Genomic DNA, 22,771 nt, shown 5'->3' with positions numbered 1-22,771 from the left:
GCCACTTTTTTACCTGTTAATGTCTTTGCAACTCAAAATGTATGACAGATATTATGACAAAAAATGTACTAGACTGCCAAGTTTCATTTACATATTAAATTCCAAGAAATAGGCGAGCTGTGACAAATATTGTCTCAAAACGCACCGAAAACGGCCACATTTTTACCTTTAAACGTCTTCATAACTAAAAAAATAGGATAGCTATGAAAAATCTGAAAGCAGGACTAGATTCTGCACTACAAAATGTACTGGGTTGCCAAGTTTCTTTTAAATACTCCGAGAAATGAACGAGTTATGACGAATATTGTCTCAAAACTCACCAAAGAACGTCCCATATTTGGGGGTTTTTTCATTATATAAAAGTGTACCAGAAATTAATTGATTAAAAAATCCGTAACTTTTTTGTTTATTGATGGATTTCAAAAATTCAAAAAGTTCCATGCTCTGTGAAGATGAAGCTACAAAATGCACCTATTTGCAAACACTTTCTGGCAAAAAAAAAGGATTTTCGTGGTCATTGCCCCACACACACACATATAGGCCTACACATACAGCCTCAGACAGACACATGAGCACACAAAATAAATGAGAGATTGTAAATGAAAATACAAAATAAAATTTCACCACAACAATATCCTGTGTCTACATCCTGTTGGAAAATAAAACATTCACAAAATTCACAGACTCAAAACTGCAAAAATAATTACACTCCAAAGATCTTTCTATAGCAAAGAACATACCTAAGACCATCTGTTCTGCAGTTGATTCTGTACTGTTGCTTGTAATGCTCTTCAGGGATGCTGTGGAGTTTGTCCTGGGGGTGCTGCAGAGACGAAAAGGAAGACATGAGGTCAATTTTTTGTCAATTGCTATAGTACGGATTTAGCACCCCAAAAAATACTTGTGCAATTAATGGAATTTAACCGCCCTGATGAAGAGTAAAGAAATTTAAGAGATGAGAATTCCTTTGAAATTAAGAAATATTTCGTCAAAATTCAGATTATAGATGTTGAAAAATTCAAGAAAAGATACATAACATAGGTACAATTGTTTCACAAAATGAAAGTTTTTTGCTCCCCTGAAAAATAATGAGAGCCCAAATCATGGTTCTGATTTGGGTGCTATTTTTCTCTAAATTATTTTAAAATTTCAAAAACTAATTTTGACAATATGACCACTGTGTGTGTGATCTACAGGTATAGGACAGTTTCCTGTGTACCGGCCAGTGAGAGACCAGCATATCAGCGTCCTGTACCCACCTCTCGTGCTGCACCTCCTCATTAGCACTGTGCCTCTTGGTGTGCAGAATTCCCTTCTCAAGCTGGTAGTCCGGCACGGGACTGACCGTCTTCTCATCGTCTGCTGCACTAGGCGCCGATGTCGGCTTCTTGATGCTGCACAGTCTGTAAAACGGCGGTGTCTGGGTGCGCTCAATGTTCACGTTCAGAGTCTCCACCGTCTGTGGGAACCAGTTTGAGTTTGAGAAAAGATAAGCTCATAGACACACCAAAACCCTCGCTAACCACGGGGGAAAAACAAGGCAGAGAGATTAAACAGGAATAGTACCAGAAACTGAACTTACGCGTATCCCCCTCCTACCACCCCTAAAATCAGTGCTCAGACTTGACAGTCTCAGGTAGGCTCACCACAACATCACCATCATCAGCCTTTCTCACCCTGTTCCAGAATATGGGCCACCAACAAGAGCTCTCCATCCACTTTTGTCAAGAGCAATAATCCCTACTTCTGTCCAGCTGTATACCATCTTACCTTGTATAATATAAGTCCCTCTCCCAAGTACTTTTTGCCCTTCCTTTCTTTCTCTGTCCTAGTGGATTTCTTCCCGACATATACATGCAGTTAACTTCAAGCTCAACTTACCTGCAGCTCATTCATGAGCTCATCCACCAGTTTCTCTGGTTTAGCTCTGCCCAAGTAGGTGACCACACGTTTGGCCTGTAGATACACACAAACAAACAGGGAAGTGAGCCTTTTGGTTCTCAGCACCTTTGTGACCTCATCTTCAAAGGGGATTGGCCTTACACATGTAAACAAAATGTATTGATATCGTCAAAACCAAATCAACCGTTGTGATTCGTACACCATTTTAGAAATACAAACAAATACAACCACATGCTGACTCACACCACACACACATGTACAAACACACACAAATACAAACACACACACACACACACACACACACACACACACACACACACACACACACATATACACACACACACACACACACAACACTTTAATTATAAAAATAAAATGGTATCATCAAACTCAGATACACCATATCGACTGATGTGATTCACACAGAGAAATGAAAACACATACTTTCATTTTTTTTATACCAGAAAAGAAAAGCACATTAACACAGTAACAGTCATTAAGAGAAAGAACATAAACATATAAACATTGCAGCTGACATGGGACTCACATATGGCAAGAGGTCGACGGCTGCGATGTTGGTGATGATCACCAGGTAGCGGATGATGACCTTCAGGTTGAAAGGCCAGCAGGAGACCAGCGCAGCCCACAGAGCCTCGATTTCCAGCGGGTGCTCATCGCCAAACTAAAGGGTTTGGATGAGGGGGTAGGGGGGAGATGAGGGTTGGGGGGGGGGTTGACGAGGAAAGACATTTTGGATTAAATAAACAAATCCCATCTACACAACAGCCGTTTTTGTGTGGTAAAAGTTTAATGCCGCTCGCAGCTGCATAAAGTTGTATGAGCATGTGGGGACAACAGCTATTTAGAGCTGGGGAAAAGTAAGATGGATAGAAATTACAGAGGGTAAGAAAAGATGAAGAAACTAAAAAGGGAAGAGGGCATTTAAGCATGAGTGAAGAGCGACACATCAACACAATGACACTAAATATGAGCAGTAAAAAATGCAAGAACCATAGAAACTGAAAGCGAGAGAATAACATAGACTTGGTAACACTCATTTAGTGCATGGAAAAAACAAGTTGGACAGACAGAAAAAAATACAACTGAGGAAAAGAAAAGAAGTAGGAACTACCACTGACACCCTCCAGCAACCCACACAAACTAGAATGAGAGAACTTTAGGAAAAGCACTTGACACAATGGGCTTTTAGGAAAGACATTTGAAACAAATATTCTTCACTACACCAAGGTGGGAATGGCTACTCAGCTGCAGACAGCGAAATATCTTGTCAGTTTGTTAGTGTTTGAGTGTGTGCAATATGCAGACAATGTGTGTGTGTGTGTGTGTGTGTGCGTGCGTGCGTTCGTGCGTGCGTACGTGCGTGCGTGTGCATATGCGTGTGCGTGTGTGCATGCCTGTGTGTGCGTATGTGCGTGTGTGTGCATGTTTCTGTCTGTCTGTGCATACGTCTGTGTTTGTGTGTGTGTGTGTGTATGTGTCATTTTTGCATGTCTGTACTCACATTGACAGTGATGTAGAACAAGTTGTTCAACACCATCTCTGTGGCCTGTGTGGAGCCCCAGCCCTCTCCCTTGAGTGGCGGCACAAACACGTCCGTCTGTGCGTCCGTTAGTCGCGTGAGGAACGACGCCAGTGGGGAGTTCTGGGGCAGTGAGGGGTCCACCAGCTCCATGTTGTGTAACCATGGCAACAGGTACTTCAGCAGCGTCTGCCGAACAGAAGGTCGGGCTGTCTGGAACCTTTGAGTGATCTCTAGCAGAACAAAAAAAAATATATAAATACATTAATGCATATGAATTTCTTTTCAGGTGAACTTTTCATGCATTATGCCAGAGCCCAGTATACCTCTCTCTTACTATAAAACAATACATTTGCATCATTTTCTGGCTTATTTCGGTTCCACTTAAGGGATTATACTTGGAATCATTTAGCACCTAGAAAACGCAAGGCATAACAAAAGGCAAAAAGAAAAATAGTAGGATCAATCTCCAACCACTCACTCGGGGAGTAATTCCAAAGCAGTTGTTTAAGTGTCATATAATTTTCTAGTTTGTCTTTACGGTTTCTTATTTTTTAATCCTCATGATGTTTTAAAAGATAGTTAATATTTTACACCCCCATCAATACAGTTTAGAGCATTTATGAGGCTGCTTCTTCAACCCCGCTTGTCAAATCTTACCTACGCCTACTGTGATATGGTATCTCAGCAGAAAGACAGATATACTCAATAAAATAACTTCTCAATGCAGAAATCAAACTCGTGCCTTTTGGATGCACCAGCAAAGAGCTTAATCACTACCCAAAAGATGCTCATACAAAGTAAATAAAAAATGTAAAGTAACGACTCAAGAGTCAATAGAATATAAATTGTATATAAACAGAAGCTATCAGAGGAATTGAAACACAAGACACAAAACATGAACTAAGCAGAAACGGATGCTATTCCGTGACAACGTACCAGAGAACATTGGCATGGTGAGGTCCGTGTGTATGCGGGCCAGTTGATCTGAGACAAAGATCTGTGAGTTGCAGTAGGACACGGAGAGCAGAATGTCGTTGAGAGGGGTCATCGGGTGACCTCCGCACTCTCCAGGCGTTTCACGGAACACTGGAGCTTCTTGAAAAAACCTGGATGGTCGTAGAATGTTATTGAGGAGTGATTTGTCAAGTGGTATGTTAAGAGTTAGAAGAGTGTGTGGGTAGTCTACTTGACTTGTATTTGTGAGGTTGAGCGTTCATCAGTTCCAGACTCATCTCAGCCTGCCATTGTGTCCTTGTGAAAGGCACTTAATTCGAATTTTCCACACATCACTCAGGTGTGAAAGGATACCCGCCCATACCCAGTGAAAAAAATCTGGTAAATATGTTAATTTTTTAGAGCCGGTAAAATGGCTACTTGCACTACATTCTTCCTAAGAAATTGACATAGTATCAAAATGCTATCAGTTCTACTGATCGAGCCAGATATTTGTCCAATACAAATACTATGTATCATATTATTATATCCAGAGACAAAGTTTGTGCCCAGCTTGTTTAGGTAAGCGTTTTATGGCACTTGCAACACAATTACATCATACAAGTACCGAAGATTACAGGTGTTCCAAGAGAGAAACAAACATAAAAAAGGAGGAGGAGAGAACCAGATGAGGACAATAGATGTTTGTTGGGGAAGAAGGAGCAAACAACAACAGAGTACCCATCAACCACCTACTTTGTGGCAAGGACAAGGGACGATCTATGTTAATCTCGCAGAGAAGCGTGGTCCCAAGACTTACCTAAGATCCAGCAGATGCAGCAGCTGTACCGCCGTCTCGTGGGTGGAGATGCGCGGGCTGCCCACATTGAGCACAGACAGGTTGAGCATGGCCACGTGGTCACACGGGTACTCTCTGCGGAGACAACAGAACACACAGGGTGCTATAGACTGTAGTTACAGAGGGTGTTGTTGCTGTTGTTGTAGTTGTTGTTGTAGTTGTAGTTTTGTTGCTGTCTTTGTTTTTATTGTTGATGTTGTTATTGTGCCATTTCAGGATCAATAACAGCAACAGCAACAGCAACAGCAACAGCAACAGCAACAACAACAACATTATGCCACTGCTGTCATTGCAGCTCTGGTGGCCATGAGGCTAGTGAGCTCAGCCTTCTGCATTATGTCAAGTAAAGTCCAAGATCAGAGTTAATCATTGTAAATGTTAAACTCCTGTAACACATTTATCAAAAAGGCTATTTCAACCATATGCCTGTCAGGGTCAACCAGGCTAAGATGGATACAACATCCCATAAATACAACCTCCCCGCCTGGGAATTGAACTCATGTCTTCAAGTTTGACAAGGAGGAGCTTAACTTTTTCACCAATGATACCGGTGCAGTATCGATGAGGGTTTATAGGTGAGTAAGACACATTATCCCCAGTTAAACACTTCACTGTTCTTTCCTATAAAATTCAGACACAAATATTTGATGGGGATTTTTTTTTTTTTTTTTTTTTTTTTTTTTTTTTTGAATAGTTCTGTTTGGAGTTATTAGAGGGGTTTTTGTTTTGTTTTTCGGGGGGGGGGGGGGTTCAGAGACAACACTTTATAAAAATCAACCCAGTTTGGTGCTTTTACATAGATTGCAGACTCGATTCTGATGAATTACTAAAAAAAGATTTGGGGAAAAGATTATCTTTTTGTCAAGAAAAAATTAGCCAAAACCCATAAGCTGTTCAGGTCAACCAGCAAAGCCATACTACCGTCTCAGTTTGCAATATTCTAATACTGACTGTCATTGTAACACAAATCTCATAAAGGGGAATCTGTGTACTGGCTTTTTTTTCTTCTTCTCAATCGCCAAAAGCCCAGTCAAACTGCACTCATATCCCCATTTCATTGTTCTCTATCTCCTTTCGTGTTGTAAAATGTGAACACCCAGCACTGACCTGGTCTGGAACACAGCAGCCAGAGCGTTGAAGCAACCGTCAGCCACCTCATTCTGACCCGTGTAACAGCGGTCAATGACCCAGTCCAGCAGGGCCTGGGCCTCAGAGTTGAAGTCCAGCAGTAGGAAGACCGTCTCCTTGGCCAGCTCGTAGATCTAGCAGATAGATGACAGCACGAACAACGTGAACGGAGGGTATATTGTTAGTAAACGGTCAACACATGTATCTGACCGAGTGACAGCACAGCATCAATCTATTAAATGTGGGTATCATTACCTGACAGCTGCAGCATTAACGGAAAGGATGTGTACAACATAAACTGATAGAACATCATTACCTTGTAAGCACTCACAGGTAAACTGACAGCCCATCGTAAACTGAGAACATTTACTTTGACTTTGTTAGCTTACAGTACACAAGTCCTAAAAGGGCAGTGCAGACTTTGTAACCTGATAGCAGGTTTATTTATTAAAAAAAGAAGCACACAGACACACATCATGAGCTAACAGCAATCGCATCATAAAATATTGTGTTAAGAGGAAGGGGCAAAAACATGACAGTCCAGAAATACCACAGATGCAACTCAAATAACAGTTTTATTGAAGTTTGTGAGTTACACTAGCGCTATTTCCATGAAACAATAAGTCGGCAAGAAGTTTCAAGTAAAGCCAAAATGTACCACCACACAAAGCACACAGATGTCCCCTCAATGAGAAAAAAACCAACACTCTCCAACTGTTGAGAAAAAGGGGAGGAAAACAAAACGTTATGCCCAGAATTCACGGGGGAGGGCGAGGAAGGAAGTCGAAAACTTTCTCAAAACAGCCCTTTCCCAAGACAATTCTTACTGATTTAAGTCAGCGACAATATAGTGGAGTTTGATAAACATAAGACATTGTCATAACTTACCACCAGCCAGCAATCATGTAATCCACATGAAATATTTCGACCAAAAAATTGGACTAAAACGTTTCTCTTTACTTAACAGGTATTGAGTATATTACCTTCATGAATAAAATATCAGCATGATCAAAACATGTCAACTGTTCACACTGCAGTCAGTTTGTGGAATTACACAATTTGCATATCAAATTATCTTTATTGTGTTAAAGTTAATTTGAGGAACACACAAAGCCATTGTCACTTTTTCATTATTTTACTGTTTTTTAAGTCAATTTAAGGAACAAGCAAAATCATTTTCCCATATCTATTGCTTTTACCATTTTAATCTTTAATGTCAATATTATCACACTGATTAGGAAATGATCACAGTTGCACAAAACATTTACATTCCTCAAATACTGAGTTATCTCATTATAACTGTTGTGACATGGATAACTCATAAAACTGGTACAAAAGGGCTACATTTCTCAAGGTCAATTACTTTCCATTAACCATCAAGGAATGTAAGTAAACACCAGAAACACTTCAACTATGACTTAATTAAGGATGAGCAAAGTTTAAGCAAAAAACTATTTTTTCGAAGAAAATATCTAGTAATTTCGTTCAAAGCATATGCAAAGTATTTGAGAAAGAAAAAAACCCACAGACTGAACACTGAGTACTCATAATATAAACACAACAAAAAATGAATTATAAGAGAAGTTTTAAGAACACTTTTGTAACAAGTAAAGGGTGAGAGGGAACAACTAAGATAAAAACACCAAAAACGATCAAACGGAACTATAACGCTGCTTTTTGTTTTAAGTTTAAGACAGAGTTCTTCATCTGTTGCAAACTATTTCAAGGTATCAAAGAAGAGACAGAACTAGTAGTGACCCAGCTGATTTCATAACTGGACGGAAAGATAATCGCATCTTCTAGAAATAAAGTAGGGACTGACTTTTCCAATCATCAAACAACTACTATTTAGTCCTGCAGCCTAGGGAGAATTCTTAACCCCTTCACTGTCAGGCCAGCTCTATTCTACTACCATACAGTGAAAAGGTTAATCTCTCTCTCTCTCTCTCGCTCTCTCTCTCTCTCTCTCTCTCTCTCTCTCTCTCTCTCTCTCTCTCTCTCCTTCTCTCTCTCTCTCACACACACATACACACACTCACACACACACACACATACACACACTCACACACACACAGACAGACACACACACACACACATACACACACAAACATATTCACAAATGAAAAAGGATAAAAACTCGACAAGAACTACGGAACTCTTGAATGCACCAACACACACTGAGTGAACACAAGAACTGGCAGTCAAATGACAGAGAAGGCACTGACTACTCTATTCCGCTATTAGCCAAGATTTTGCAGGATTTGTTTAGGGAAAATTCTGGCCTCACATTAGTAGACAAAAGATTGAGATGGGATTGGAAGGGGGACGGCCTAATCAAAGAGAAGTTAACCAAACATCAACACATGCTTTAGGAAAAAAAGAAACAGCATACATATAGCACTGATCACAAAACTAGTCATTATAGCAAAAAAAAAGAAAAAAGTCAACAAATTCACAAAGAGTAAACTTCTACAAATTACCAAAAGTCAAAAGCAGGGAAGAGAAGTTTTCACCTCACTACACATAACATTAGCAGGTTTTTTTTTCAAACTTTGCCTGAATGACAAGATGTCTATGATATCAGTTAGGTGGATGATGTAAGTATTGTTCTATTTCTCTTTAGCTTTTTATCACAATAGTCCTTTGATTGTCCCTACAAGAACGGTTCTAAAGACAGGACAGCTCCTATATGAACACTCTAAAAAGAAATGGAATGTTTGAACAGCAATACAATATACTCTAGGAAACAGAACAGTGCATACACGGATGCTCAAAGACAAAGAAGTTTCTACAGGGATATTCTAAAATATATAGAAAGTTTCTACAAGATTAATGTAATGAATAGATGGCCTTGTAAGAAAACATTAAGAAATAGAAATTCCCACATGAATACTCTGATTAAAAAGGACAGTTCCAACTAAAATACACTAAGAAATGGAGCAGTCCCTAAAAGAGTACCCTAAAAATAGAACAGCTCCCACTAGAAAACTCAGTCATGTCTGAGAAAAAGACAAGGAACTACTGTAAACAGAACAATCCCTTTAAAAATACTAGAAAATAGACAATTTCGATGAGAATACTGTAAGATATAGAACAGTTTCTACAAAAATACTGAAAGAAATAGAAAAGTTTCTACAAAAATACTTTAAAATACAAAACAATGTCTACAACAATCCTCAAAGAAATAACACAATTCAAACAAGGATAAACTCTGAGAAATTGAACAGTTCCCATAATAATATACTATAAATGTAACAGTTCCAATAAAAATGCCCCAAAACAAATATTGATCAACTATGACAAGATATAGAACAATCTCTACTAGAACACTCTTAAATACGAACAATTCCTTCAAAAATATCCTAAGGAGTAGAACAATTTCTGCAATAAAACTAGAAAACACAAAACAGTTCCTAAAAGAATTCTAAAAGAATACAAAAAGAAATGGAACAATTCCAATGCGAATACTCTAGAATATCTAACGCTCAAACGAGAATACTCTAACAATACAGTAGCTACAAGAACTCTATGAAAGACAACAGTTTCAACACGAACATTTAAACAAATAGAACTGCATCTGTAAGAAAGAGTGCAAACATAACATCCATATTTGTACTTGGAGCAAAAACAGATATTGAAACATTGCAGCCTGGAAACTCTGCAGATACAACTCTCTGGCTTGGCTAACATTGCTGTCCTTACAATGGCAGCCTTTTTAGGCGGTAATACATGTGTACATATATACACTGCTGTACAATACAATGGCTCGTGTGTACGTCAGAACGTGGCGAAGAGGCAAGAGAGTGAAAATGTGTATACTCCATCCCCACCACACTGCATTATGGTAATGACCATGAGGGGTAGTCACGGACACTCATCGATCTTGAGAGAGAGGCAAGAAAGGGATAACCGCAGCTGAATGCAAAGTGCTCAAGTCTTGGTGTGGTCAAGAGTATTCATGCTGACCAAATTATGTCTGAAGCTAGCAGTCATAGGCAGCTTGAGGAGGAGGAGAAGGAGGAATGCTCAGTCACAAAAACTTAGCGGTCAAGTCACAGAGAGGGTTTTAGCAAAGCACGATACAAGTCAAACACAGCGCTTCCGCGCTTATATATTAATAAGAAGAAGAATAATGACAGACTGCATTTGCATAGCACATACACCTACTAGGAAGTTGGTTCAATGTGTCTCATAATTTGAACAGCAGACACAAAATATACAGAAGGCTGTACCTTAAACTGGTAAACTCTCAATGCGTAAACAGAAACCAGCCAAAAACATAAGAGTAGCAACTCCATGACATTTGTAACAAAAAACTCTGGAAACAAAAATACAAACAACATGAGAATGGCACAAATGCCATGAGAGCGTACATAACAACAGACACTCAATGTACGTCACAAATGACAAGCTGCATGTGTCGTGAATGGCGCTCTGTGCACGTCACAGGTGGCTCTTGCATATGTCACAAATGGACATTCTGTGTACATCACAACTGACGATTTGCATATGTCACAAATTACTCTCTGTGGGCACCTTGAATGACATTGTTCTGCATTCATCACAGATGACACTGTTTAGTGTACATCAAAGTTGATGCTCTGCGTATGTCACAAATGACCCTCTGCGTCACTGACCAGGGGACAGAGGAAGGGGGAGGACACCAAACTAACAAGAGAATCCAAAAGTTGCACAAAACACAAAGAACGAGCCACCCCACCATGGTCGCTCAACCATAACTATCCAACTGGACATTCCAGAGGTCGGGGGAGAAAGAAAAACAAAACAAAACCCAAAAAGAGAAGGCTTGAAACAACCAGCAAGTGAGCAGTGAGAGAGGAGGGCAGGGGGGGGGGGAGTGGCACATGCTGCCTTACCTTCGGTCTCATCTGGGCAGCGTCGAGAAGAAACAACAAGAAACGATTCGGCAAATATATCAGTGAGGGTGACACAGCAATACAAACGAGAAGGACAACGGATACACAGGAGGAAAAAAAATACACCACGGTAAGGACACCAACACAGACACGAGAAGAAATGCACAACAGTAACAGCACAAAAGAAAAGGGGATACCCAGAGTTAGAAAGACACTTGAATAGTGATACACAGAAGCAGGAATACACAGAAATAGAGGAATAGGATATACAGTGGTAGATATACACAAGGAAAAAAACAAAGAACAGACATGAAGAAAGGATATGCATCACTCCTGACACAAAGGAATAGATGTACCTGAGAGAGGAGTAGAAATACACACAACAGTAGATGTATGAAAAGGAAGACACACACAATAGTAAAAATTCGCAGGATTACAGACAAATAAAAATGAAAGTATGGACAGGAGAACAAACACACAGGAGTATGGACAAAACAGGACTAGAAATACACAGAAAAAAGGACAAGAAAGAAGTAGAAATACACAGAAAAAGGATATTCAAGAGTAAGAAATTGCAGGAGTAGAGGGACAGACAGGAATGGAAATATGCAGAAATGGAGGGGAATTAAGGAGTAAGAAAACATCGGAGTAGAGGGACAGACGGGAGTAGAAATTAAGAAAAGACAAATAGGAGACAAGATACACTGGTTGTTTTTAGACAATAATATGCTGCAAAAGTGACAGAGACACTGAAGGGGCTATGACAGATAGATTGATGAGTAGGGAAAAGAAATTGAACGACAGCTTGTACATGACAAGATCCGCAGCAGTGCAAATCGAGAAAAGAGATGATATGAACAGAGAAATGATGAGACACTACATCTGTAAAAGTGACAGCACTCTCAGAGCAGTATATTTTTTTCTGACAGGAGAGATCACTCACGGTGTGGCTCTCACAATGAACGCACGGGGCTGGGAAACGCGGGCAATGCTTCAGCAAAAACAAAAAGACAAAAAAACATCATCATGATAAGTCTTTCGAATGACCATATGGAGCTAGGAAGAAAAATACACCTGTCACTCTTTCGAAATACTTTTTGAAAATCAAGAATGACTCTGAATATTTCTTTCTTTTAAAATCAGTATTGATTCTTTGGATTTTATTTTTATTGACCGAATATGTATTTTTGAATAACACCAAAAAAAAGTCCTCGAGGGCTCCACCAAAAAAGTGAGAAAATAATTTGCATGCAACTTGAAATCTGAAAAAAATATCAAGTTCAAGTATGGTGATAAAAATCTGAAAAAAAGAATTTGTCAAGCAGTAAATTGCTGTCTTGTTTGCCTGTTCACACAAAAACGAAGCACATAAGCATCATTGTGGCTGTTTAGCACCAGCAAAAAGTATGTCAATATAGGGTAATGTGACACATACATACTTGGACCTATCAGCACCAGTCCTCGTACTACCATCCGGACATTTCCGAGATTGACAATTATTGATGTATTTTAACCCCCGTCAACATAATTTAGATAATTTAGGATACAGACTGTTTTGACCATGCCTGCAAGGGCTAACCTGAGCAGACAGGGATACAGCATCACAGTAAACAGAGATACTCAATAAAATAACTTCCCACTTTGGGAATGGCGCTCACATCATCAGCGTACAATGGGTAAGAGCCTGACCATTGGGTCACAGATGCCGGTTTCCCTGCGATGCAAAAAAAGAGATCCACAATTCAGCACCTGAAAATCCCCCCTCCTCCCCCCCCCCCCCCACCCACCCACTCCCAGCATAACATCATTCACCAGGGAGAATGGAACCACTACAGTGAATGTGGCCGTAAACATGGTCTTCCTCTCCCATCGTCACCAGTACCACAATAGGATGTCTTTTCACTGTTGTTCTTGTTCTTGAGTGGTAGAATACAGAGTCAGCAACAACAAAAAACCCACTACATTTCCAAAGGGACGGACAAAAATAACTATAACTCTGAAAAGAAGAAATAGGAGCAGACAACACAAGGGCACATACAAATCTCACCCTGCAAGTATACAACAAGCATCATCATCATCATCATCAAGAAGGCGTATTCCTCTCCGACACAAAGATGAGATGAAATGGACCTCGAACTGAGCTCATTTGGTCGAGTTGACCACTATTCATATTCACACACCTACCTCCCCTCATAAGACTCATAAGAATGTACTTTCCTCAAATTCTTCTTCTTCTTCTCCAACCTACCCCCCCCCCCCCCCCTCAACTACATGAAGTGCATTTTCAAATTCAAACCTTCCCCACCTCCAACTCAATCACTTTTCCCCTCCCTCTGCTCGACATCATGCTGCCTTCCCAGCCTTCTCCCCCTCCCATACCCTCACCTTGTCATCATGAGAACTGAGCAGAGTGTCCAGCCAGTGGTAGATATATCCATCATCGTTGAGGCCGTTAGCGTCAAACACTTTCCCACAGCACAGCACGGCCGACATGGCCCGGGCAGCTGACAACTCCTGCTCACTCCAGGGCTCCTCTTTGTTGTGGCTGGGGAGGGGAGGGAGGTGAACACAGGTTTATTTTTTTTAGTTTTGCTTTTTTTGTTTAGTAAAAGGAAGTACCTAGACATGAAAACAGTCATTTAGTGCTAGGGAAAAGCAAAATGGCCGGACAAACAGCAGAAAAAAGTCAAGACATACACCCAACCAACGTACTCTCCAACCACTCATAGACATACGGGTTGGAAAAAAAGAAAAGAACAGGAGACTAAGGTATAGGTGTCATGTATTCATTGCCCCTTTTGGAAACAGTACGCATATCAAAAAGACAAAACTCAAAAATGTCCCATATAACAAGAACACACCCCAGTGCTGCTATACAACACTAGCTCCATAACTCTTCAATCAAACAACAAGTAACAACAGCCAGGACAAAATAAAAAGTGTTAAACCAACATTGCTTGATATTTTATGTCATCATGGGTTCCCTGTTCTTTTACTAATACGACATGAAAGGCATGAATACCCTAACATAAAAAATGAAAAATGTCTTTTTTTTTCAGCAATGACTAGTTTTGTATCAGGAAAAGAGTCATCGCTGATCAATGGGGAAAATGGTCACTCTGACTTACCGTTTATCTCCTGAGCCAAAGGTGAGGTTAAAATGACCGCTCCAGTTTGCAAACAGATGGAAGAGACTGTAACGTAAGTCCCTTGACAGTAGCTTCTTCCTGTATTCCACTGGAAAAAACACACAAATAAAAAAATACACAACAGTCAACACCTTCTAATTACAGTAATAACAAAAAATTTAATCCCACTTTTACTGATCAAATTGGGGAATTTTTTTTTTTACGGTGGTATACATACATAATTGAAAGCAAACATAAAAAACAACTTCCGATTCACATCTTCAGCAGTCAACATTTTGATAACAGGCACAACACGCAAGACTGGGGGAAAATGATTAAAGTCACATTTTGAAATGTAGGGAAAATCAAATCTTAAAAAGTTCAAAACACACTGTACTTGATCGTATAGTCCCGTCACTTGAAAAGGATCTTTAACATAGGACTCAGTCCGTTTTTCAGTTCAACAGTTGTAAAGAGTAAAATGAAAGTAGTAGCCTACAAGCTAAAAAAAAAAAGCAATCGCTCAATAATTTCCAGTTCGTCCTCTTCAAGCATATCTGGCGTACTCACTGGGCGTGTTACAGATGAGGTGCTGCACAAAGCCGCTGAAGTGGAGTCGGATCTCCTGCAGGATGGGGAGGTCACGGTCGTTCTCCCCTTCCAGGTACTGGCGAGCCCCGTCAATATAGTCCACAAACATGGAGCTCAGGGAGCCCGTCTCCATGTCGATCACACCAGACTCACTGGGGACAGGAAATTTATTGACTGTTGGGGAATCTCACACCTTTTGGTTATGACAAAAGAGCTTAGAAAACTGTGTTGAAAAGTCTTCAACTAAAGAGCTTCTTGAAGGATTTTGAGAAAGTAGTTCAGCAACATTCATTCTGGCATCCTCCTTACTTCAGCTACATATGTCACAGTGCTAACTTTCTTCAGTCAGGATCTCTCAAATTTAAGTAAAGACAAAAATACCAAGCCACAAAAAAATACTGAATAAAGCAGAAAATACACTCCCTCTTCCCTCCCTTCAAACACACCTCTGAATAAAAACTAAGCTCTTAGCCAACAGCTCAAAGATAAGAGCTAAACCCCTCTCTCTCTCTCTCTCTCTCCCTCCTCCATCTCCCTCTCTCTCCTTCCCTCCATCTCTCTCTCTCTCCCTCTCCATCTTCCTCTTTCTCCCTCCCTCCATCTCCCACTCTCTCTCCTTCCCTCCTTCCCTCGCCCTCTCCTTCTCACTCCCTCCTCTAACACACCTCTGAGCAAAAGCCTTGTTCTCTGCCATCAGCTCAAAGATGTGAGCCAGCTGCACCCTCAGGATGTCCCTCTTCCTCCTACGTCTCAGGTTGTCCTGTTTCTTGTCGATGGCTTCCTTCAGGAACGGAAGCAGTTCTTCCGCCAACTCTCTGCAGACATCAGAGCAACACACTCAGTGATTTGCCGTAAGCAGATAAAACACCTTTTTATTAATTCTCAGCAGTTTCGAGATAAAGAGGCTTTTTGTCATCGTAACCATTTTTAAAAAGCGTTCCTTCAAAATTTGAATTTAAATAACTAGTAACAATTTCTCTGTGATTTTTTTTTTGGACACAAGTAGGGTAACTGATCAGATTTTGCAAATTAAAAAAATTGGTGCCAAAAATGTTAAAAAGCGTTTTATCAGTTTACGGCCGCGACATATTTTTCTTGCCAACACACAAACAGTAAACATACTTGTCATGGTGTAGTGCGGTATGCTGTCATATGGTATGGTTCTAAGGCCCCTTTTTTAAATCCATCATTGTCATTTCTTTCATATTTTACACTTCCACCACAACTAGAAACAGAACATTACTGATATATCTGTTAAAATTCCTAAAATTTTAGCAGTTATTACAGACAGCAACTTCCAAGACAAACTAACTGCATCTGGAAACACAACTGATGAAACTATAATTAAAACTGCCTAAGTGTTGGCAGTCATTCTTCCACGGGTTACAGACACACACACACACACACACACACACACATGCATGCACACACACACACACGCGCGCGCGCGCATACAAATACACACACACACACGCATGCACGCGCACACGCATACAAACACACACACGCGCATGCACACACCACAATAACCTACTTGAAAACGCCAGGGTTGCAGTATCCAAGCCCATTGACAATGGTGTCCCTCATGTCAGAACTGTCACACCTCATGAGTGGGACCAGACGCTGAAACAGGTTGGTGGCCGTGCACGCCTGGACGGTTAGCGCTTTGTCCGACTCAGGGGAGGATGCCGCCCTGTGAAAATCATTATCATCATCATCACTAGCATCAGTATTATTGTTCAAGTTTAATCTAATTTTCATGTTCTATCTTCCAGCGAGGAAAGCAGATACTGTACAAGTACAAGGAAATATATATTGGTTTACAACAGATTTACATAAATTCAAAAGGTGCCTAAACATGAAAAAAAAAAAGCATCAGTATTATCATCATCAAGATTGTTATCACCACATCATCCCCATCATAATTTTTGTCGACAGTAGGAAAATATGAACACTGTTTTAGATACACTTAACATGCCCCAAATATAATTAAGTCCCTTTTACAGAGATATATGGTTATTTTAATCAATTCAGCACAATAAAAAGACAGAGCTAGCCACAGATGCTGAAGCTCAAAAGAATGGTGACTGCAGTCATACCACCATCATACAAAGATAGTACAACCAGGGATGGGTAACGCTTCACACTATGAAAAGAACAATCAATCCCAGAAGCGCCAACGGACTAGGAAAAAAAATTCTGAGCTTTTTTGACCCCATAGAAACATGCACACAGGGACTCAAAACTTAAGAATCATATTAATTAATGTATCTTGTATTACAATATTTTTATATAAAGAGCAATATGACATGCACAACGGTATTAAAATATGTGAGGCATCGTGGTGAAAGCAAGCCCTTGTCAAAATAATGAAATCGAAGAAATCAGCATTTTTCCACCAGTTTTGATTTTTGGGGGGGAATTTTTTTTGGGGGGTCAACATCTTGTATGTGCATTCCAAAACATTGTTGAGTGTGGATTTTTTTTTTTTTACGTTTATCAAAGGCACAAAAAATTGCAAATTTGCAGTATCCAAGGACTCTTGAGCTATGGAAGTCACCAAAGTCTGGCAGCCATTTTCTTGCCAATTTAGCTTCTGAAACCAGGCGACCCCACATCCTTCATTCGCAAATATCTCAACTTCTATTTCAGACAAATGGATATTTTTTTCATCATATGCAAGGCAAATGAACAACCTTTAAGATGATACCAATAACTCCGTATATCCCAAAATTGACGAGTGCCTGATTCCACCGCATCATGACACATATAAATAAATGTATAAGCAGGAATATATATTTTACAACAAACAAGAGAACTGCACAACAATCAGCTTGAAGTTGGACAAAACACAATGTCCAAAAATCCAGATTTTCAGATTTATGCAGAAAACCTGCACCTCAGGAATCCCTCTTAACGGCTCTAAACTGTGTGAATGGGAGTGTGAAACAAGGAGAATGAGGAATCAAAAACTGCAGCATAGTGGTTATCCACATACCCAAGCTCTGGGGAGGAGCAGCGGTGCAGGAGACAGTTACTGTGCATGGCCACAGTGCAGGCCATGATCACGTAGTTCTGCCACAGCTGCATGTGTACGTCCTTCTCCGACGTGCCCTTCTTGCTGCCAGCTGACCGCAGGATGGACGAAGCTCGCGTCTGCTCTGTCTGAGCACTAGAGAGAGGCAGGGGTGAGGGGGGAGAGGGATGAATACAAGCAGATGACTGATGAAACTTATAACACTTTTGTTAACTCAGCCTGAACCTGAAGTCATGCTTTCCACTTTCAAAATTTGTGCCTCGGTATAGTATTATTCTATACTGCAAAAATTAACTTGCAACAGCTTTAGTTTAGTTTGAGTAAACAGAAACACATCAACTCAATAACAATTATTCAGTGCAAGGAAAGAGCATGATAGACAGACAGAACCAAAAGAAGGCAAAAGAAAAGACGCACGATTACTACTGGTGCCCTCTAAGCATACAACCACTACGCTTGCCAGCATTTCTTTTAGCTCAATAACAATGTGTTTATTAATTTGGGAAGTAAGTTTCAATCAAGAGAAGGGAAAGCGAACTGAAATATTTCAGACGTAAAATATCCAATTTTTGTCTTTATTTCACATAGTGACAACAAAAAAATAATATGTGATTTATTCCTTTTTAGGAAATAAAGATATAATCTAGCATACCTGGGATCCACAAGAGGAAACAATGCGTTAAGCCGTGTGTACACAATAGGCCAAGCATGTGCAACTGCTCGTGGACACAGTGTTTGAGCATGCTCAGTGGATGCGAACTCAGCTATACACCGTATCCACATGTCCACCCGGTGGAAACTGTAGTTGATCTGGTGTCCGTCCTGCATGCTGCCACCTCCAGCGGGCAGCCACAAAGTCACTGCACGGTCAGTCACCCAGGCCAGGTCCATGGACGGGAGGGTCAACAGGATGGGCTGAGGAAGGGATAGTTGATGTGAGTTTACGAGAAAAACATGAACAAATTAGGTTGAATAGTTTTGTTCAGTTTTTGTAAGAGGTTTACTTCACTTACAACACAATTAGGTCATATAAGTGCCGAAGATTAGTTGTATTTTTAGAGAGTTATATACAAAGAGAAGACGGTAATAAAAATAGAAGTTTCATAGGAAAGAAGGAGCAAACTACGCCAGAGAGCCTGCGTAAAATATTGATCACACAGACAAACGGACGGACAGACGGATAGACAGACAGACGGACGGACGGACAGACAGACAGACAGACAGACAGACAGACAGACAGACAGACAGACAGACAGACATAACAGAAGTCATATTTACCTTCTCGGAGGAGGGCAAGAGGGGCATGAGCTTCTCCATCACAGCAGGACAGGCTTTGTCGATGACCTCCAGCAGACTAGCACTACACACCTGCAACATGACACATACACACAAATACTTACTCAAGGAAGACACTCACTCCTACACACACACAGACACAAGTACACATACAGTGAGTGATAATAGTGGAACACACACACACACGCACGCATGTACACACACACACACACACACACACACACACAAATATGTATATATATATATATATATATATATACATACATACATACATATGACAATACCGGAACAGAGCACACACACTCACAAATAAGTACACACACATACACCACACACACGCACACACACACCACACACACAAACACACTCTCTTTATGACCACACTGACATCGTCTAGTAAACAGGAATCTCATCAAAACCAAGCCAACAACAACAACAACATCATGCTGTTCGTACCTGGTGTTCAGAGTACATGTTGAAGATGTTTCGGACCTCCTTCAGCAAGTGGACAGCCAGTTTTCGGGTGACCACACGGCAACTGCACATCATGACCAGGCACAGACCCTCCACTTCATGGAGTACCTCCACATGAGCCACGGACATTGCAGAGTCCTGGGGGGGGGAGGTAAAATGCATAGGAGTTAATGATAGTGATAAGCAGGATAAAAGAAGTGACTATCAGCCATACACCAAAAAAAAGCATCCAAAAGTCCAGGGGGTCTTAGCATAGCGTCAGCCAGAGTTGCTGAGATGTACAAAGCCCAATATTTTGAAAATTGTTCTTCTTGTGGTAGCTTAATCTACAGTAATAATTGCATGTGCTCCTTAGTATTAGTAAGAGTTTTACGGCACTTGCAACACAATAAGGTCATATAAGTGCCGAAGATTAGAGATGTTACAAGAGAGTAACAAACAAAAAAGAAGGAGGGCAGATAGAAATGATAGATTTTTTTAAAGGAAAGAAGGAGCAAACCACACAAGAGCACCCGTCAACCACCCACTCTTGTGCATGTGCTTTTGTCGTAAGTCAATTCTAAATGTTGAAAAGGGGGAGGAGAAAAGGTCACTGTATAAGGGCTAACAATAAGCACAACAAAAAGAATCTATGAGTCTTATATCTCATAACAAATGAGGAAGGACACATAATACAACATAACTGTAAATAACTGTGAGATGTAACAGCATCAGTTTCAACAGAGAGGCACTATCAGACCAGCCAACCACTTTATGATAAAAAATGTTCCTCAAAATCCTCTCCAAAAATAGGAGTTAACTGAAGGAAATCAGAGTTTCCAAAACCCTGTTAGATTAAGATAACGGAACAAACCATAGTATTTCTCATCATTTATGATAAGTCGCACAAATGTTGCAAATAAATCTGTACATTTTCACAAAATTGACCATAAGTAGCGTACAACCAACGAAAACGAAATTCAAGAAAAGAAATTGGATTTCATGAAAATCCGATTAGGGCTCTTTGACTTTGAAAAAAATAATCAGAGCTTCGACTTATAAAATCGGAGTACTTGGCAGGTCTGCAATATGGTACAAGTATAAAAGGCAGTCTCCCGCTCCACGGTAACAGTGCTGTGCTGCTCACCTTGGGAGTGGGCTGACTATTGTTGGCCGGGGTGAGCGTTGACTTCCACTGAACCAGGAGCTGGGACAGCAGGCGCAGTGTGTTGTCCAGTAGGGCTGGCTTGGTGTCGCTGATGTCCTTCTGGATAAACTGGACAAAACCTGAGAAGAAGTTTGGGGTGGGAAGGGAAGAGGATATGTGATTAATTTCATTTGGGAGCTTTAAATAGAAAGAAAGACTACACAATTTGTTTCATCGGAGTATAGAAAAGAACATTGAGACAATAACGGTCACTAAAAGCAAGGAAAAAGCAAGACTGACAGAAATAACAGAGATAAAGTAAAGATGAAGGACCTATCATTGATATCTTCTAAACATTTTCACCTTAAGTAACACCTCAAAGAGTCAGTATAGGTACCATACGGTGCAGTATATAATTGCTAGATTATTCAAAAGCCTGTGGGTCAATTAAGGAAGCAAACAAAAACATAAACAAAAAATATTGATATCTACCGTGAACAACATGGTCCCGCCATGCGACAGACTCCGACATGAGATTCTGCAGAGCTTGAACAGCCAGCCTGTGAGAGAAAACCAGGAAGTAATTAAACACAACAACAACCACAAAAACAACAACTGCAACAACAATAACAACAAAATCAACAATCATTGTTGTTGTTGTTATCGATCCAGCAACAGCTGGGCTCTCGCCCTTCTGTCCAATGCCATGTAGTGATAAGTGCAGGTTTGCTGCAGTTGCTGTAATGTTCCATAGAGTGTGTTATCAATGTTAGGTCTCGGAGGGAGAAGGGTAGCTCTGATGTCATTTAGGGCTGTGCAGTGGAACAGGTGATGCTCCACAGTCTCATATGCATAGTCACACAAGGGACACATTGGGGGAAGTTCCGGGTTCATTCTGTTCAGGTGGAAGTTGAGCTGTATATGTTCTGTTCGTAGGCGGAAGATCGTGGTCTGTTTCTTTCTCTGAAGGCGGTTGATATTGTCATTCCTTTTTGTTGTGGTCATATGTTTGAAAACTGCTCTGCCTGTCTTTCCCAGGGCCCATCTGTTCATCCAATCTTGTTTGTTGTTGCTTTTGATGATTTGTTTTGCAGTGTTGTATGAAGTTGGAGTGTTGGGTTGTTCCTGTCTAGATCCCCGTTTGGCAAGTGTGTCTGCTCTGTCATTTCCAGGTATGTCTGAGTGTCCGGGGACCCACTGCATTACCAGGTTGATGCCACAGGATGTTATCAGATGATGGGATCCAAACAGTATATGGGTCAAATCTTGATTTAGATGATGGTATCATTAAGAACAATAACAACACCAACAACCACAATAACAGCAGCAACAATATCATGTTTGTTTGTTTGTTCGTTTAGTATAGGGTTTTACAGCGCTCGGAACTGCATAAGGTCATATGAGCGCGCGGGACACACCTAATACTTTTTCGTTGGTAGGAAATTTTGAATTTTGCCCGGGTGGCGGCCAAAGCCTACTCTTATCGATTTTAGACCACCAAGGGATCTTTAATGTGCGCAACTTGCACACGGGCCCTCCGAGATTTTTCGCCCTTGTCCGAGAAGGCTAGGTGTAGATCTTTCCTTCCAGAAGATCAGGGGTGTGGCAGAAAGACAGCAGTAAGGAGAGACCAAGGAGTAGCAGTAGAAAGGCTGCAGAAAGAGTCAGGAGCCCAGAGGAGGGGGCAAAGGAGGTGAGGGGGTGGGGGCAGAAAGTGGAAATGAAAGCAGACAACAGAACATTGTTAGGGATCAGGAAAGGATGTGAAAGGAGACAATTTTAGAGAAGAAAATTTTTTGGTCGCTACCCGGAATCGAACCTGGGACCTTTGAATGAGAGGCCAACACCTTAACCTCTAGGCCACGAGAGCCCCCCAA

General features: G+C 40.7%; 1 protein-coding gene across 3 annotated transcripts in view; it reads right to left on the bottom strand.

The window, feature by feature from the left end:
• LOC101847782 (protein furry homolog) overlaps nucleotides 1-22,771 on the bottom strand; it is a gene marked incomplete in the record, with an annotated part of 102,518 nt that overhangs the window by 56,324 nt on the left and 23,423 nt on the right. For 2 of the 3 annotated variants that reach the window (XM_013089976.2, XM_013089977.2), the window contains 20 exon segments: nucleotides 741-823; nucleotides 1,260-1,459; nucleotides 1,882-1,956; nucleotides 2,450-2,584; nucleotides 3,425-3,675; nucleotides 4,382-4,551; nucleotides 5,199-5,312; nucleotides 6,345-6,499; nucleotides 11,243-11,254; nucleotides 13,628-13,787; nucleotides 14,371-14,479; nucleotides 14,941-15,113; nucleotides 15,627-15,776; nucleotides 16,496-16,654; nucleotides 17,960-18,133; nucleotides 18,651-18,913; nucleotides 19,277-19,366; nucleotides 19,751-19,906; nucleotides 20,895-21,034; nucleotides 21,387-21,454. In XM_013089976.2, coding sequence (XP_012945430.1) covers nucleotides 741-823; nucleotides 1,260-1,459; nucleotides 1,882-1,956; nucleotides 2,450-2,584; nucleotides 3,425-3,675; nucleotides 4,382-4,551; nucleotides 5,199-5,312; nucleotides 6,345-6,499; nucleotides 11,243-11,254; nucleotides 13,628-13,787; nucleotides 14,371-14,479; nucleotides 14,941-15,113; nucleotides 15,627-15,776; nucleotides 16,496-16,654; nucleotides 17,960-18,133; nucleotides 18,651-18,913; nucleotides 19,277-19,366; nucleotides 19,751-19,906; nucleotides 20,895-21,034; nucleotides 21,387-21,454 — 2,837 coding nt within the window. 3 annotated transcript variants of the gene reach the window in all.

This window comes from Aplysia californica, unplaced genomic scaffold (genome assembly GCF_000002075.1).
Source record: "Aplysia californica isolate F4 #8 unplaced genomic scaffold, AplCal3.0 scaffold01095, whole genome shotgun sequence".
In the NCBI taxonomy this organism is placed as follows: Eukaryota; Metazoa; Mollusca; class Gastropoda; order Aplysiida; family Aplysiidae; genus Aplysia; species Aplysia californica.
This window is presented reverse-complemented; position numbering and strand designations above follow the sequence as displayed.